At 43.8% G+C, this 13,344-nt stretch overlaps 1 protein-coding gene across 7 annotated transcripts in view; it reads right to left on the minus strand.

Moving 5' to 3' along the window:
• MAP7D1 (MAP7 domain containing 1) overlaps window positions 1-13,344 on the minus strand; it is a 68,003-nt gene that overhangs the window by 31,323 nt on the left and 23,336 nt on the right. For all 7 annotated transcript variants that reach the window (XM_087939590.1, XM_087939589.1, XM_087939587.1 and 4 more), the window contains 2 exons: window positions 4,216-4,620; window positions 3,887-3,955 (listed from right to left, as the gene is read on the minus strand). In XM_087939590.1, coding sequence (XP_087795716.1) covers window positions 3,887-3,955; window positions 4,216-4,620 — 474 coding nt within the window. The remainder of the gene's footprint in view (window positions 1-3,886; window positions 3,956-4,215; window positions 4,621-13,344) is intronic.

A 13,344-nucleotide genomic window follows, 5' to 3' on the forward strand; every position in this document is an offset into this window, starting at 1 on the left:
CACCCAATGCTTTTGTTCATAAGGATTCTATTGATCAATATTTATTTTATTAAAAATTAAAATTGATGCCTGTGCTAATTTTGAGCACTCTGAAAGTCTAAAGGGAGTGAGAGAGGGTGGGAAAGGAAGGCAGGAGAAAGAAGGAAGAAAGAAAAAAGAGAGGGGAGGAAGGAAGGAAGGAGGAAAAGGAAGAAAAGAAAGAGGGAGGGAAGGAAGGAAGGAGAGAAAGATGGAGGGAGGAGAGGGAAGGAAGGAGAGAAAGAAGAGGGAAGAAAGAAAAAAGAGAGGGGAGGAAGGAAGGAAGGAGGAAAAGGAAGAAAAGAAAGAGGGAGGGAAGGAAGGCGGGAGAAAGAAGAGGGAAGGAAGAAAAAAGAGAGGGGAAGAAGGAAGGAAGGAGGAAAAGGAAGAAAAGAAAGAGGGAGGGAAGGAAGGAAGGAGAGAAAGAAGAGGAAGAAAGAAAAAGAGAGGGGAAGAAGGAAGGAAGGAGGAAAAGGAAGAAAAGGAAGAGGGAGGGAAGGAAGTAGAGAAAGAGGGAGGGAGGAGAGGGGAAGGAAGGAAGGAGAAAGAAGAGAGAAGAAAGAAAAAGGAGAGGGGAGGAGGGAAGGAAGGAGGAAAAGGAAGAAAAGAAAGAGGGAGGGAAGGAAGTAGAGAAAGAGGGAGGAGGAGAGGGAAGGGAGGAGAGAGAAGAAAGAAAAAGAGAAAGAGGGAGGGGAGGAGGAAAATAAGGAAGAAAACAGAAAGGGAGGGGAAGAAAGGAAGGAAGAAAGGAATAAGAGAGGGGAGGGTGGTGAAGCAGGTGTCGCAGTAACTTCTTCATCCCCAGCTTCAGGCATGACCTGCACAGCTGGCGACAGCTGCTGAGGCAGAGTGGGGGGAGAGCAAGAGAGGAGGGAGGGGAGGAGCCGCTAAAGCTGAACACAAAAGAAACGGGAAGCCGCCCTGAAAAGCACATTCAGGCCAGACAATTGGGGAATGAGAGTGGAAAGGGGCAGAGGGTGAACCGCCACTGCTGAGAGGGAAGAGCATTGGGGAGGGGGCTGGAAGGGGGCCCTGGGGCAGAAAAGACCACCCTGCCGAGTACAAGGCAACAGACCCGCCGGTTGGAGCAAAGAAGCCCCCTTAGCCAAGGGGTCTTCCCAGAACCACGGAGCAACTGCGAGAGCCATGAGCTCTGGCCTTGGGAAGGCTTTGCCTCCAGCCCCTCCGAAATGTCCTTTTTAGGTCGACAGAAGGGTCGGCCATCCCGTGAAGAATTAATCACATTTCAGCTGAGCTGATTTCAATTTCACGAGCTCCCATTCTCTCGAATTCTTTGCCCCGCTCCCTTTTGGAACGCCCTGGGGCGGGGGAGGGAAACCCAGGCTCGCTGGACAGTTGAACGTCCTCCAGCATTGGGCTAACTATGGGAATCGTAGTCCAATATACCTAGAAGACATTGGGGAGGGAGGGAAGGAGGGAGGGAGGGAGGGAGGAGGAAAGGAAGGAAGGAAGGAAGGAAGGAAGGAAGGAAGGAAGGAAGGAAGGAAGGAAGGAAGGAAGGAAGTGGAAAGACAAGGAAGTTATTGATGGGAACTGTAGTCCAATATATCTGTAAGACAGGGGACCCCAAACTTGGCAACTTTAAGACTTGTGTACTTCAACTTCCAGAATTCTCCAGCCAGCCTGGAGAATTCTGGGAGTTGAAGTCCGCAACTCTTAAAGTTGCCAAGTTTGCAGACCTCTGCTATAAGACATTGGGAGTGATGGATGGATGAATGGATGGATGGATGGATGGATGGTGGAGGGAGGGAGGGGCAGAGGGAAGGAGAGAGGAAGGGAGGAAAGAAGGAAAGAAGGAAGGAAGGAAAGGGCTTATAGTTTCTTCCCACTTCTTAAAGAATAAGTTTACACTGAATGGAAAACCAGCTTTGGTGCAGTATATCGTGACTAACTACAATTTAGCCAATAAAAACTTAGTTGATGGAACCAAGTGTGAACATGGCATCTGAATTGTAGCCAGTGATTCCAAGGGCCTCTTCCAAGAATGGATCCCATGTAGGCTAGGTTTATACAAGACTACCAACTTTGAACAAAAATGGATGTTCTTACTTTAATTGAAAATATACAAGATTTCCCCTGATTTCTGTAGATTTGGGCTTCTCTAAGAATTTTTATGTTTTGAATTGATCTAAATTATCTAACTCCTAAATCATGGGTGATAATTTATGGTGTATCCCCTCCGTGGAACAATTTATGTTGCCAGTTATGTTTAATTCAGAACCCCTTGTATGAAGGATTAGAAATTCAGAATATATCACATACAGTAGGAAGGGAAAGTGCGTAAGTTTTTATTATTTGCTGATTATGTTTTATAGCTAGTTCAACAGTCAATATTCATGTGAATTTGGAATGGCTATTGGATATGAATTTACCGGATATTGAGCAAATTGGATTATCCTATCATATTGGTTAAAAGGAATTTACAAGGTTTTTGAACAAATTTCATCAGCACGGGTATCTTGCAAGCCTGTTGCTCTGTGATAAAGTGCAATTATCTGTTCTCAAAGATGAGTTTACTTTTCCATCTTTTGAAGGTTGATTGCTAGGCATTCTTTGGTAACTGTTTAACTTGAAAGGTATTATCTGGACCCATTGCAATCTTGCCTGGTTTTCAGACATGTTATTTATGCAGGAACCTATTTCAAACCTCTTTCTAATGCTTCAAAAATATATCGAAAATATTGGATCACAGATAACCCCAATATTTCTCAACCTTGGCAACTTTAAACTTTAAGACTCCAACTCTTAGAAGCCCAGAAAAGTTAAAGTTGCCATGGTTGAGATACACTGATTTAACCCATGAAAAACATACAACGGGAAATTTAAAAATAGCTAAGTATAAACTAAGCATCTCATAATAGCCAGTTCTGAGGAAGCCCAACTGTTGCAGCATTAAAACTGAATCTGATTTATTCCAGAGTAGATTCAACCTAAGGATTTATCATCTGGTTTATCTAGGCCAGCACTTTCTGAAGCTCCTGAGTGATTTGCATTATGGTTTCTAAGCTAGGAACTCTTCTGTATAAGATGTAGAAGAAAGCTGATGGAATTGGTACTATATTTTACTTGATTTTAGATATTAAGGGGTTTTACGTTATGGGTTTTGGGGGGCTCTATCCCCATTTTTTGGGAATCTATCCAAATATCTTGAATGGTGGATTGAGAATTAATTAAATTCTTCTACAATTCTGATAGGAAAATGTTATGCTTGGTTTGCAGCGATGGGTTGTTGTTATGTTTAACTATCAACAACACTAGAATTCATCTTTTTTTTTTTTTTAAAGAAAGGGGAAAGGAAGAAAACGTTCAAGTAAATGATAACTTCAAATTTTGGGATTCACAGGGAAAAAAGATTCCAAAATCCTTTCCATGACTTAATATATTCTGTGTAAATTCGGTCATTTCGAGATGTTTTCCCCACTTTCATTCTCCTTTTGGGAGGAAAGAATGAAAGGACATTTTGTTCACAATCAATCACAAACACGAAGTGTCTTGGCCAAGAATACAACAGAAAGAAAAGCATGTTAGTCTTGATTATTATTATTATTTTTTGCCCCATTGGGCAGTATTTCCTGAATGTGGAGTCTCCTTAATTGTCATTGGATAATCCCATCCTCCCCTGTTTGGACAGCTAAGCAAGACAGGAGCCTAATCAGATGGCTTAGAGACCACCAGGTTGAAAAAGAAGGTGAAATAACTGGACCATAAATCTGGATTTGGTGACCTGACATGGCTCAATGAGGTGACTCCGTCTAAGTGCATTGGATGGCATCTCCCATCATCCCCCTTCTTCGTGTGCAGGGCTGGGTAAGCCTGCAGTGTGAAGGTTAGCTGGCCTCCTTCTTACCCAGATGTTTGGCTCGTTCTTCACGACGCTCCCTGGCCATCCTGTGTCTCGCTTGGGCCTTCTGAGAATCTGGAAGAAGGAGAATCCAAAGGCATCAGAACAACGAAGGGGGAGTCAAACAGGTTGTGAAGATGATGAACTTGCAGAGATGGCTGAATTAATTTCTTTGCTTCTAGACAAAACAGTATATTTATGGCTGAGTGGACCTACAGACTTTTTGGCGCAAAATGGGAAAAAAAACCCACCCCTATGATTTGTGGGCAACAGCATCCAAGCCCCCTCCCCCCAGATCCCCTCTGTAGGTTGGTCCCACTTACAACAAAACCTACCTTGTTTTGCCCTGGGAGTGGGTGAACCCTGGGCAGGGGGAGGCTGTTCGCTCTTGGGGGGCAGGTGGGCACTGCCACGCGTCTCCTCTCTTTGAGGCGGACTCGGGGCTCCAATGGGTGGGGGGCGATCACTCTTAGGGGGCAAGCTCTCTGCTTCCGGAAGTGGGACGGCAGGCAGGGGGCTGGCCTGGCGAGTCTGGAGGGCAGAACTTGCTTCCGAGACAGGTGTGGTGGGAGTCTTGGCACCGGGGACTTCGTTTGGGGCTGGCAGCGTCACAGCTGCAGCTGGGTGGAAGGCTGGGGGGGTCTGGTGGCCCGGCTGAGCCTCTGCCTTCCCCACCAGGGGAGCCTTCTGTTCATTTTGTGGTGGCGGCGGCATCACTTCTGACACGATCCAACCGGAAGCTGAAAGACAGACATTGGCTGGCTCAAATCCCATTCAGCTGCTGATACGATCTAAAGTTACACATGTTGGGAAAGACAAGCAAAAGGTTGTCCTTGGATGAGAGACCCTGAGGAAAGCCTCACGCTGTGGATGAGATGAGAAAAGGGGTTTTCAAACTGACAACATTCTCCAGCCAGCTATTTTTCTCTTTCTGTTTTTTTTTCCTAGTTTCTCTTTTGCTAGTTTCTGTTTCTCCCCTCTAGTCATTTCTCAGGACTGATTCATTTCCTTCCCTCCTCCACAAGGGCTTCCTGAACTCCCCCATTTCTTTCCTTCCAAGGCATCCCCAAAATGCTTAGATTGAGCAAAGAGAGAGAGCCGAGTGGAGAATTCTGGGAGTTGAAGTCCGCTTATCTTAAAGTTGCCAAAGTTGGAAAACAATGCACCAGAAAGTTAAAAAATAAAAAATAAACACCACAGCCCCCCCAAGGAGGGAGGACCAAACCATTTCCTCAACACTAGGAAGAAAACATGGACATCAGATCCTCTTTACTGTGGGTACCCGAGGCCGCCAATCCAACATTATGCAAGCTGCCTATAAAAACCTCTATTTGCTTTCAGAGGCATGGCATGACCAAATGAAGCTGCCAAAGACCACACACACACACACACACACACACACACACACACACACACACACACACACACACAGAGCTTGGAGGCAGGTGCCACTCAAAAAGGGTGAAGCCACCCAAAATCTTCCAGTTGGTCTGTCAAATGTCATCTGACCTAAGACAGGTATGATTTTCATAGTTTCTGTTTTTCCGCTCTAGTCCTTTCTTAGCACTGATTAAATCTCATCCCCGCTTCCAGAAGGGCTTCCTGAGCTGCTAGTGACCAATTCCCCCAGAAGCCCCCCCCCCCACCGATTCCTTTCCTTCCCAGGCACACCCAAAGTCCACAGTTTGAGGAGGGAGGGAGGGAGACAGAATGAATCACTAGTTTTGCTGATGCCCACATATGTAATTCCTCACTATCCTTGATTCCCGCAGCCATGCCTACACACACACACACACACACACACAAGAACACTGCTCCCCTCACAGCAGCAGGGCCTTTTCAGACAACAATTAAGTAATGCATCAAGAATGTCCAGCCACGGATGCTGAGAAGCCCAGAGAACAAGGCTGCGAATGTTGGTTCCCTCCAAGGGAGGGAGGGAAGGAACAGCTTTGAGCTTCTAAGGAAGGAAGGCAGAGCAGAGAGTCGGAGCAGCCAGCCAGCCAGGCATGGGGGAAAGGAGAGAGCCGGACAGCAGAGAAACCGTGGGAAAAATCTCCTGGGCTGGCCTCAAAAAACCAGACCCGGTGGATTAATCCTTTACTCTAAAGGACAGCCCTTGATTTCAGATAACTGCCCTTTGCATTGATGTCATTTCCAAAAGTGTTGTCCTTTATTTTGGTCATTTCATTTTTATAGTACTCATAACACCACTTTCTGCACAGTTTTCCTTGTGCATGTGAAAAAGATAGAAATGGACCGTCTTTTTAAAATGTATTTACATGAGTTACTGTTTGATTTTAGATATTTTTATGAGAAGAGGAGTTTTGGTGAAGCTTTAATTATCATCTCTCTTTCTCTTATCTCTCTTCTACATGTATGTATGTATGTATGTATGTATGTATCTCTATCTATCTATCTATCTATCTGTCTGTCTGTCTGTCTGTCTCCATCTTTCTAACATCTTATGATAGATACATGTCTATCTGTGCCTCTTATTTATGTCTCTCTTATCTCTCTCATTTTCTCAACTGTCTATCAATTATCAGTGTCTGTCTGTCTATCTATCTATCTATCTATCTATCTATCTATCTATCTATCTATCTATCTATCTATCTCCATCATTCTAATATGATAGATACATGTCTACCTGTCCCTCTTATTTATCTGTCTCTCTTATCTCTCTCATTCTCTCATCTCAATCAATTATCGGTGTCTGTCTGCCTGTTTATCTATCTATCTATCTATCTATCTATCTATCTATCTATCTATCTATCTATCTATCATTTTATAGGGCCACACATCTCACAAGGAAATGACTTTGGGTGGCATACAACAAAACCGAAACAATAAAGTTTTTCTTGGCTAGCTCTTCATTTCCTTTGTAAAGCTATGTTATAAAATATAAAGGATTAAAATGTTTTATCCTTATGGACTGTTTTCAGGTTTGCCCATTTTTCAGATCCCTCCTTTATTTATTTTTTTCCAGGTCACCGTAGCCTAACCACCTTCTTTCAAGCCATGATGTACGGAATGGGGAGGGAGCAGAAAAAAGAGCCAAGAACAGCCAAATCCAAAAATTCCTAAAATAGGAATTGATTGCGGAGCATCTTCAAGAGGAGTGAAATAGACTATCCTTCCCCCTAATTGGATTAAGCCATGCTTGGGGTTCATACAATCCAACGAACTCTATAGGGACCAAGGTCAGACCTCAATTCAGCTCAGTACGTACAGTACTGAAATTGAGGGCATTCCACCTGCAGTTAACCCAGTTAAATGGCAACGTGGTGTGAACGCGGCCAGCCTGCAAGAGAGAAAGCATTCCCCAACCAGGTAACCTCAAAGCATGCTGAATTATGATCCCCTCTCTCTCACACCCATGCACACCCACAGGCATCCTGGATAAGGTCGATAGGAGTCATGATCCCATGCATCTTGCAGGCATTAGTTGAGGGGTGGAAGAGGACTACTTAACATATAATGGTCCGATGTACGGCTGTTGTGTGCAACTACCCTTTCAGACTGCCTGGTGCAGAGACCCTTGGAGAGGACCCTGTGAGGTGCTAGTGGACAATCCTGTTCTTCCTCCCTCCCCTCAACAACCTGGCATGTTTTCCACCCTAATAAAACCACCCAGGGCATTGATTAACCGGAAAAGCCAAACGCCAAGTCACTTCTACAGAAAATTGTATGGATGGATGGATATATGCACCAGGTTCCCAGGAGTTGGGCTCCAGCCCAAAGAGACTTCAGTGTATGGAATCCCAAGATCCACCATGTGGTACAGAAGCCAAGACTTCTCAATGTCAAGGAACCACACATTTGTGCCAGAACTGACTGGGGGGGCTGGGGGACCGAGGGGACTTCAACTGCCAGAATTCTCTAGGGCTAGCTGGGGAATTCTGGGAGTTGAAGTCCACCTATCTTAAAATTGACAAGGATGAGAAACACTAGTGTAAGAATTTGCCTATATAGGTAGGCCTCGACTTACAACAGTTCATTTAGTGATCAAAGTTACAAGGGCACTGAAAAAAAGGGAGCTATGACCGCTTTTCACACTTATGACCATTGCAGCACCCCCATGGTCACATGATCAAAATTCAGGCGCTTGGCAACTGACTTGTGTTTATGACGGTTGCGGTGTCCCAGGATTATGGGTTCTGCTTTTGCAGCCTTCTGACAAGCCAAGTCACCGGGGATTGCAGATTCACTTAACAAGCATGTTATTAATTTAACAAATGCAACGATTGACTTAACTCTGGCAAGAAAAGTTGTAAAATGGGGCAAACTCACTTAATGAATACTTAGCGACATAAATTTGGGATTCAGTTGTGGCCAGAAGCCGAGGAGTACCTATAATGCATTTTAGCAATACAATTTACTCAAGCTTGTGTTCCCTTTGTTAAAAGAACCGGGTGACACAAATCTTTGCGGATCCACTTAAAATCTCCCAGAGGGTTTTTGCTCTCCAGCCCCAATTCACATAGTTTCAAATGATACTTATGGAAATAAAGGTAGTCCTCGACTTACAACAGTTCGTTTAGTGTCCATTCAAAGTTACAACAGCAGTGGCAAAAGTGAGTTATGACCATTTTTCACTGTTACGACCTTTCCAGCATCTCCATATTCATGTGGTTCAAAATTCAGATGCTTGGCAATTGGTTCACACTTATGACCGTTGCTGTGTCCCCAAGGTCACATGATTCCCTATTGAGACTTTCTGACAAGTGAAATAAATGGGGAATCCAGATTCACTTAATAACTGGTTCCGAACTGATCAACTGCCATGATTCACTTAACAACTGAGTCAAGGAAGGTCTCAATTGTGGTCGTAAGTTGAGGACTATGCCTATGTCTATTTGTTCAAGTGATTGCTACTTTATTGGAAACTGGGTTTGATCAAACCTTCTCATAACAGTGCGTGATGGTTTAATTTGGGGTTCCTTGACTTGAGCCCAGAATTTCCATTGAGAACCAAGGCAGTTGTTAAGTGGGTTATGCCTCTTTTGACCTTTCTTGCCATGGTTGTAAAGTGAATCATTGCAGATGTTAAGTGAACCCTGTGGTTGTTAAGTGAATCCCGAGCCCAGGACGGTGCAACTGTCATAAATACATGCTAGTTGCCAAGTGCTGAATTTTGATCATGTGACCATGGGAATACTGCAATTGTTGTTAAGCGTGAAAATCGGTCATAAGGTATTAATGGCACTTTCAGTGCTGTTGCAACTTTGAACGGTCACTAAACAAATGATTGTAAGTCAAGAATTAGCTGTATTGTTTGGAAAACACTGGGAGATGGACTTGTCAAACTCCTGTTAAATTGATAAATTAAATCCAATATAGCAGCTTCAGGAAAGAAGACACAAGCATAACAGGGAACAATTTGTCTCTGGCAACGGCCATTTCAGCTAGAATGAACAGCCTTTTGGGACAAAGTATCCTTGTTCCTTTAATGCAAGAATCAATTCCCATCAATCCTTAAGTAGATAATAATTTTGATAAAATTTATGGCATTCCACAACAATTCCGGATGCCATTGGAGAAGGAAATCCTCTGTTGTTATTAGGAACCAGCAATTGCCCCACCACCCCCCTTACTGACTCTGGCTGAGGCCCCACCCCAAACATTAAAATAAACATCCTTGGATGAGAGACCACCAGGAATTCTGTGGGTGAGACGGGACAATTTAAAAGAGCAATTATATTTCTGCCTTCTTGCAGGACAGAGGAAATATGCCTTCTCTAGCCTGATCTCCACCAGTCTTGGCAACTTTATTTTATTTTATTTAGCGTGTGGCAAATACATGGACTTATAGTGGCTTAAGTGTTAATGTCCAGCCCACCCAGCTATTCAAGGACAGGCTGGTCTATGTTGAAAAGGTCAGAAATTGGGCCGGTGTAAGCTCTTGATGGATATTCAGACAAAATGCAACTTTAAGATGTGTGGACTTCAACTCCCAGAATCTCCCAGCCATAAGATCTGTGGACCCCAAGCCCAGGAATTCTCCAGCCCAATACGCTGGCTGGAGATTTCTGAAAGCCGAAGTCCACCCTTCTTAAAGTTGCTAAAGTTGAGAAACACTCATCCCCACCTCTGGATCAGCGCCTCCAGGTTCAGACGTTGCCCTTTCCCCTGGTGTTCCAGGAAGCCTTTACGACCTGTCTCTGTTCACAGGGCTGGAGTTAATGGGGATGTGAAGCCAGGCCCCTGTGGCATTGTTGCTTTGTACGATGTGTACTGTTTGTTATTTTAGACCGAGCTCCCTGTTTATTTAAATTTCAATTGTTTCCACTCTTTTTGATGGATTTTGCAAGCAACGCAGTCTACTGGAGTAGGAAGCCAAATTCAACTGCATAAAATATATTAAATATTAAAGTAACCTCTCTTTCAAGGGTCCAGAAAAGGATCCATGCAAGATATTAAGGTAATCAGAATTAACCTATCCGAGTTCAGTTTGGTAGATGCCAGGATTTTGAGCAATATGAGTCTTATTAAGTTTGGTGACCCCACCTCAAGAATGCAGAGGGAGAATTAGCAAGAGCCTTGAAGGAAATGAGTCCCCATCAACAAAGACCGAACAGTTTTAGACTGTGTGTTCCTCTCTTCGTTCCATCCAAATACTGCCTGCTCTTCTGAAAATCTTGTTTCTATTCTAGGCTTCATCAATAACCATGACATTTACGAAATTCTGGGAGCTGAAGTTTTTACACATTGGATGGAGAGTTCTCAGATTGCTAGAGACTGATCTAAGTTGGAAGCAACTGATAACGTGAAACTGGTCAAAGGAAGTGTTACCCACCCCAGCTATGCCTGGATTATCGGAAGCTACACGAGATTTTCAAAGATGTTTAGAGTTCTTCCGTCAACAGCCATCCCCAGCCATAGCCCTTTGGGAATTGCAAAGCCAACTAAAATGACCACAATCGAACACCTCCTTATATGTGCATTTCAACTCCCAAATTTCTCAACAATGTCATGGTAGCTGGAAAACTTGGGGACATCTTCCACTTATGGAAGGTACCCAGGCTTGAGAAAAGCAGAACAGAACAGAGTCGAGTCAAGTAGAACAGTTTATTTGGCCACGTGTGATTAGACACACAAGGAATTTGTCTCCAGTACAGAAGCATTCAGTGTACTTGCAAAACAGAGAAATAATAATACAACCAGTAGAAGTGGGTAATAAGAGATAATAAAAGGATAAATGATACTAGACAGAATTTACTAGTCACTGTATGTTGTCAACTGCAAGAATTAGGTGTCTAGTGCTGTACAGGGGGAAGTAGCTGAAACACTTTATGTCCATGATGCAAGAGGTCTGCAAATATCTTCTCAGCCCCCCTTCTGAGCGGTGTAATATACAAGCCTTCTATGGAAGGCAGGGCGGGGTTGCAATTTCTTTCTACAATGTTAGCTATCCATTGGAATCTGTACCTGTCCTGTTTGGTTGCTGTACCAAACCAGGTAGTTATAGAAGTGCAAGTGACAAATTTACGACGCCTGACAGCTGAAATCTCAGACACCGAGGAATCTTTCTCATTAACTTCTACTCAATGCTTTCAACTACACGCTGGAGACACAACCCAAGAGTTAGTGCATGCAAAGTGTGCTCCTCAACACTGCCCTTCAGAGAACAGACAGACAACCAATATACACCAGTCCATCAATCCCCTGACAGCTCCTTTTATCCCAATCCCGTTACTTTAAACCTTGAGCAGTCTTGGCACTGTGTAATTAAGGGGGTGCAAGCTGCTTAGTCCACAGTATCGCCCTACTGGATAATGATGGATGAGATACATCCAGTGCAGGAGACAAAAGAAACTCAGCAGACAGAGCAAAGAGAAAAAGAGGTGGGGAGGAACATCAGAGGAGAGAGCAGAGTGACAGCTAGACCAGGGACGGCGGTTGGCAAGGAGACCTGGAACCAGTCGTTCCCTCCAAGCTTTTGAGAAGTCGATACGAATCCCTCTTCCTAAATGTAACCCTTATTCCACCACCAGATCCAGGAAAGTGACAAGAGAGAAAGCTGGACATGCCCATGCAACTTTATCAAATGTTGGACATCAAAGTTGTTTTCTCCCCTTCATGCAAAGGGGGCATTTGGTTCATCTATCAAAGTCATCTGAGATGCCCTCAGGGGCCAGAAGGAACCATTTAGGTCAGTCTATGAAGTCTGGGAGGTTTCCCACAAACGGAATATTTTGTTGTTGTTCAGTCGCTACGTCACGTCCAACTCTTCACAACCCTACGGATCATAGCATGCCAAGCCTCCTTATCCTCCACTATCTCCTGAAATTTGCCCAAATTCATGTCCATCGCGTTGATGTCCCCATCTAACCATGTTGTCCCCTTCTCCTTTTGCCTCCACTCTTTCCCAACATCAAGGTCTTTTCCAACAAGTCCAACAAGTTCTTATTACATGGCCAAAATATTTGACAAGACATCTGTCCTTCCAAAGGCTTGATTTCCTTTAGGATTGACCGATTTGATCTCCTCATGACTCTTCTCCATCAACTGGACATTAGCTCTCCTAATTTTCAGCAATCATAGCCCCGGGAAGGCCCATTGAGTGCAACCTGCTCCTAATTGTAGAAAGCCCCAATAAAGCCATTATGATGGGTGGCTGTCCAGAACGGCTCTTGATCCAGGCAGAAATGATTCCTTGAAATTTTCCACCAAAATTGTAGGGCAGACAAGTCAGAAGGATAATCCTCCCCTCCCGCTTCTTTAAGAGAAGGAGAAATTCTTCAAGCAATTCTCATTTGGCAATAGGGCTACTACTAGAAAAATCCTATGAAGGGTTTTGGAAGGCAGAGACAACTGGAGAGAAATTTCTTCAATGAAAGAGAGGAGATAAGGGGAGCAGGCAAGAGATATTAAGTACTTCCTAATGCAGCTGAAAATAAAAGATTCACACCTAACTCCTCAGCTGCCTTGTAACTAAATGAAGTGAGAGAATCATGCTCACTCATAAATATTTCACTGAGGATCCCTTTTCCTTTGCCATTTCTTTTGAAAAAATGCTTTCATTTAATTGAATGTGAGTCAAAACCAAAAAAAAATATTGTAGAATCTTTCTGCCCAACACGGCTTGTTTGATTGTTTAGCCATTCTTTCTGTCAAACAGATTTTCCTTCTGTTCAGCCAGATCCTCAGTTTCCAACACTCATGGTCGGAGGGACACTAATCTTATGATAGGCAGAGAGGAAGAACATGTCTCGGTCTCTGTTATAGCACATTTTGGAAGCATTTTCAAATCCAGATTCAGCCAGAACCGGCACTTTGCTTTCGACCCTCCCAACTGCTGACAGCATACATGTTTGCACAGAAAGCAGAGATGCCCAAACAGCCTCCTTCTTTGGCATTTGCCAGGCTCCCATATAAATATGCAAAGCACGTGCCGTGCCATGTGTGCTAAGCACCTGCTGATAACAATTTATATTGTATTTGTTTACTTACTGAAGAAG

This window comes from Pseudonaja textilis, chromosome 10 (genome assembly GCF_049901715.1).
Source record: "Pseudonaja textilis isolate UNSWEBS1 chromosome 10, rPseTex1.2, whole genome shotgun sequence".
NCBI classification, from domain to species: Eukaryota; Metazoa; Chordata; class Lepidosauria; order Squamata; family Elapidae; genus Pseudonaja; species Pseudonaja textilis.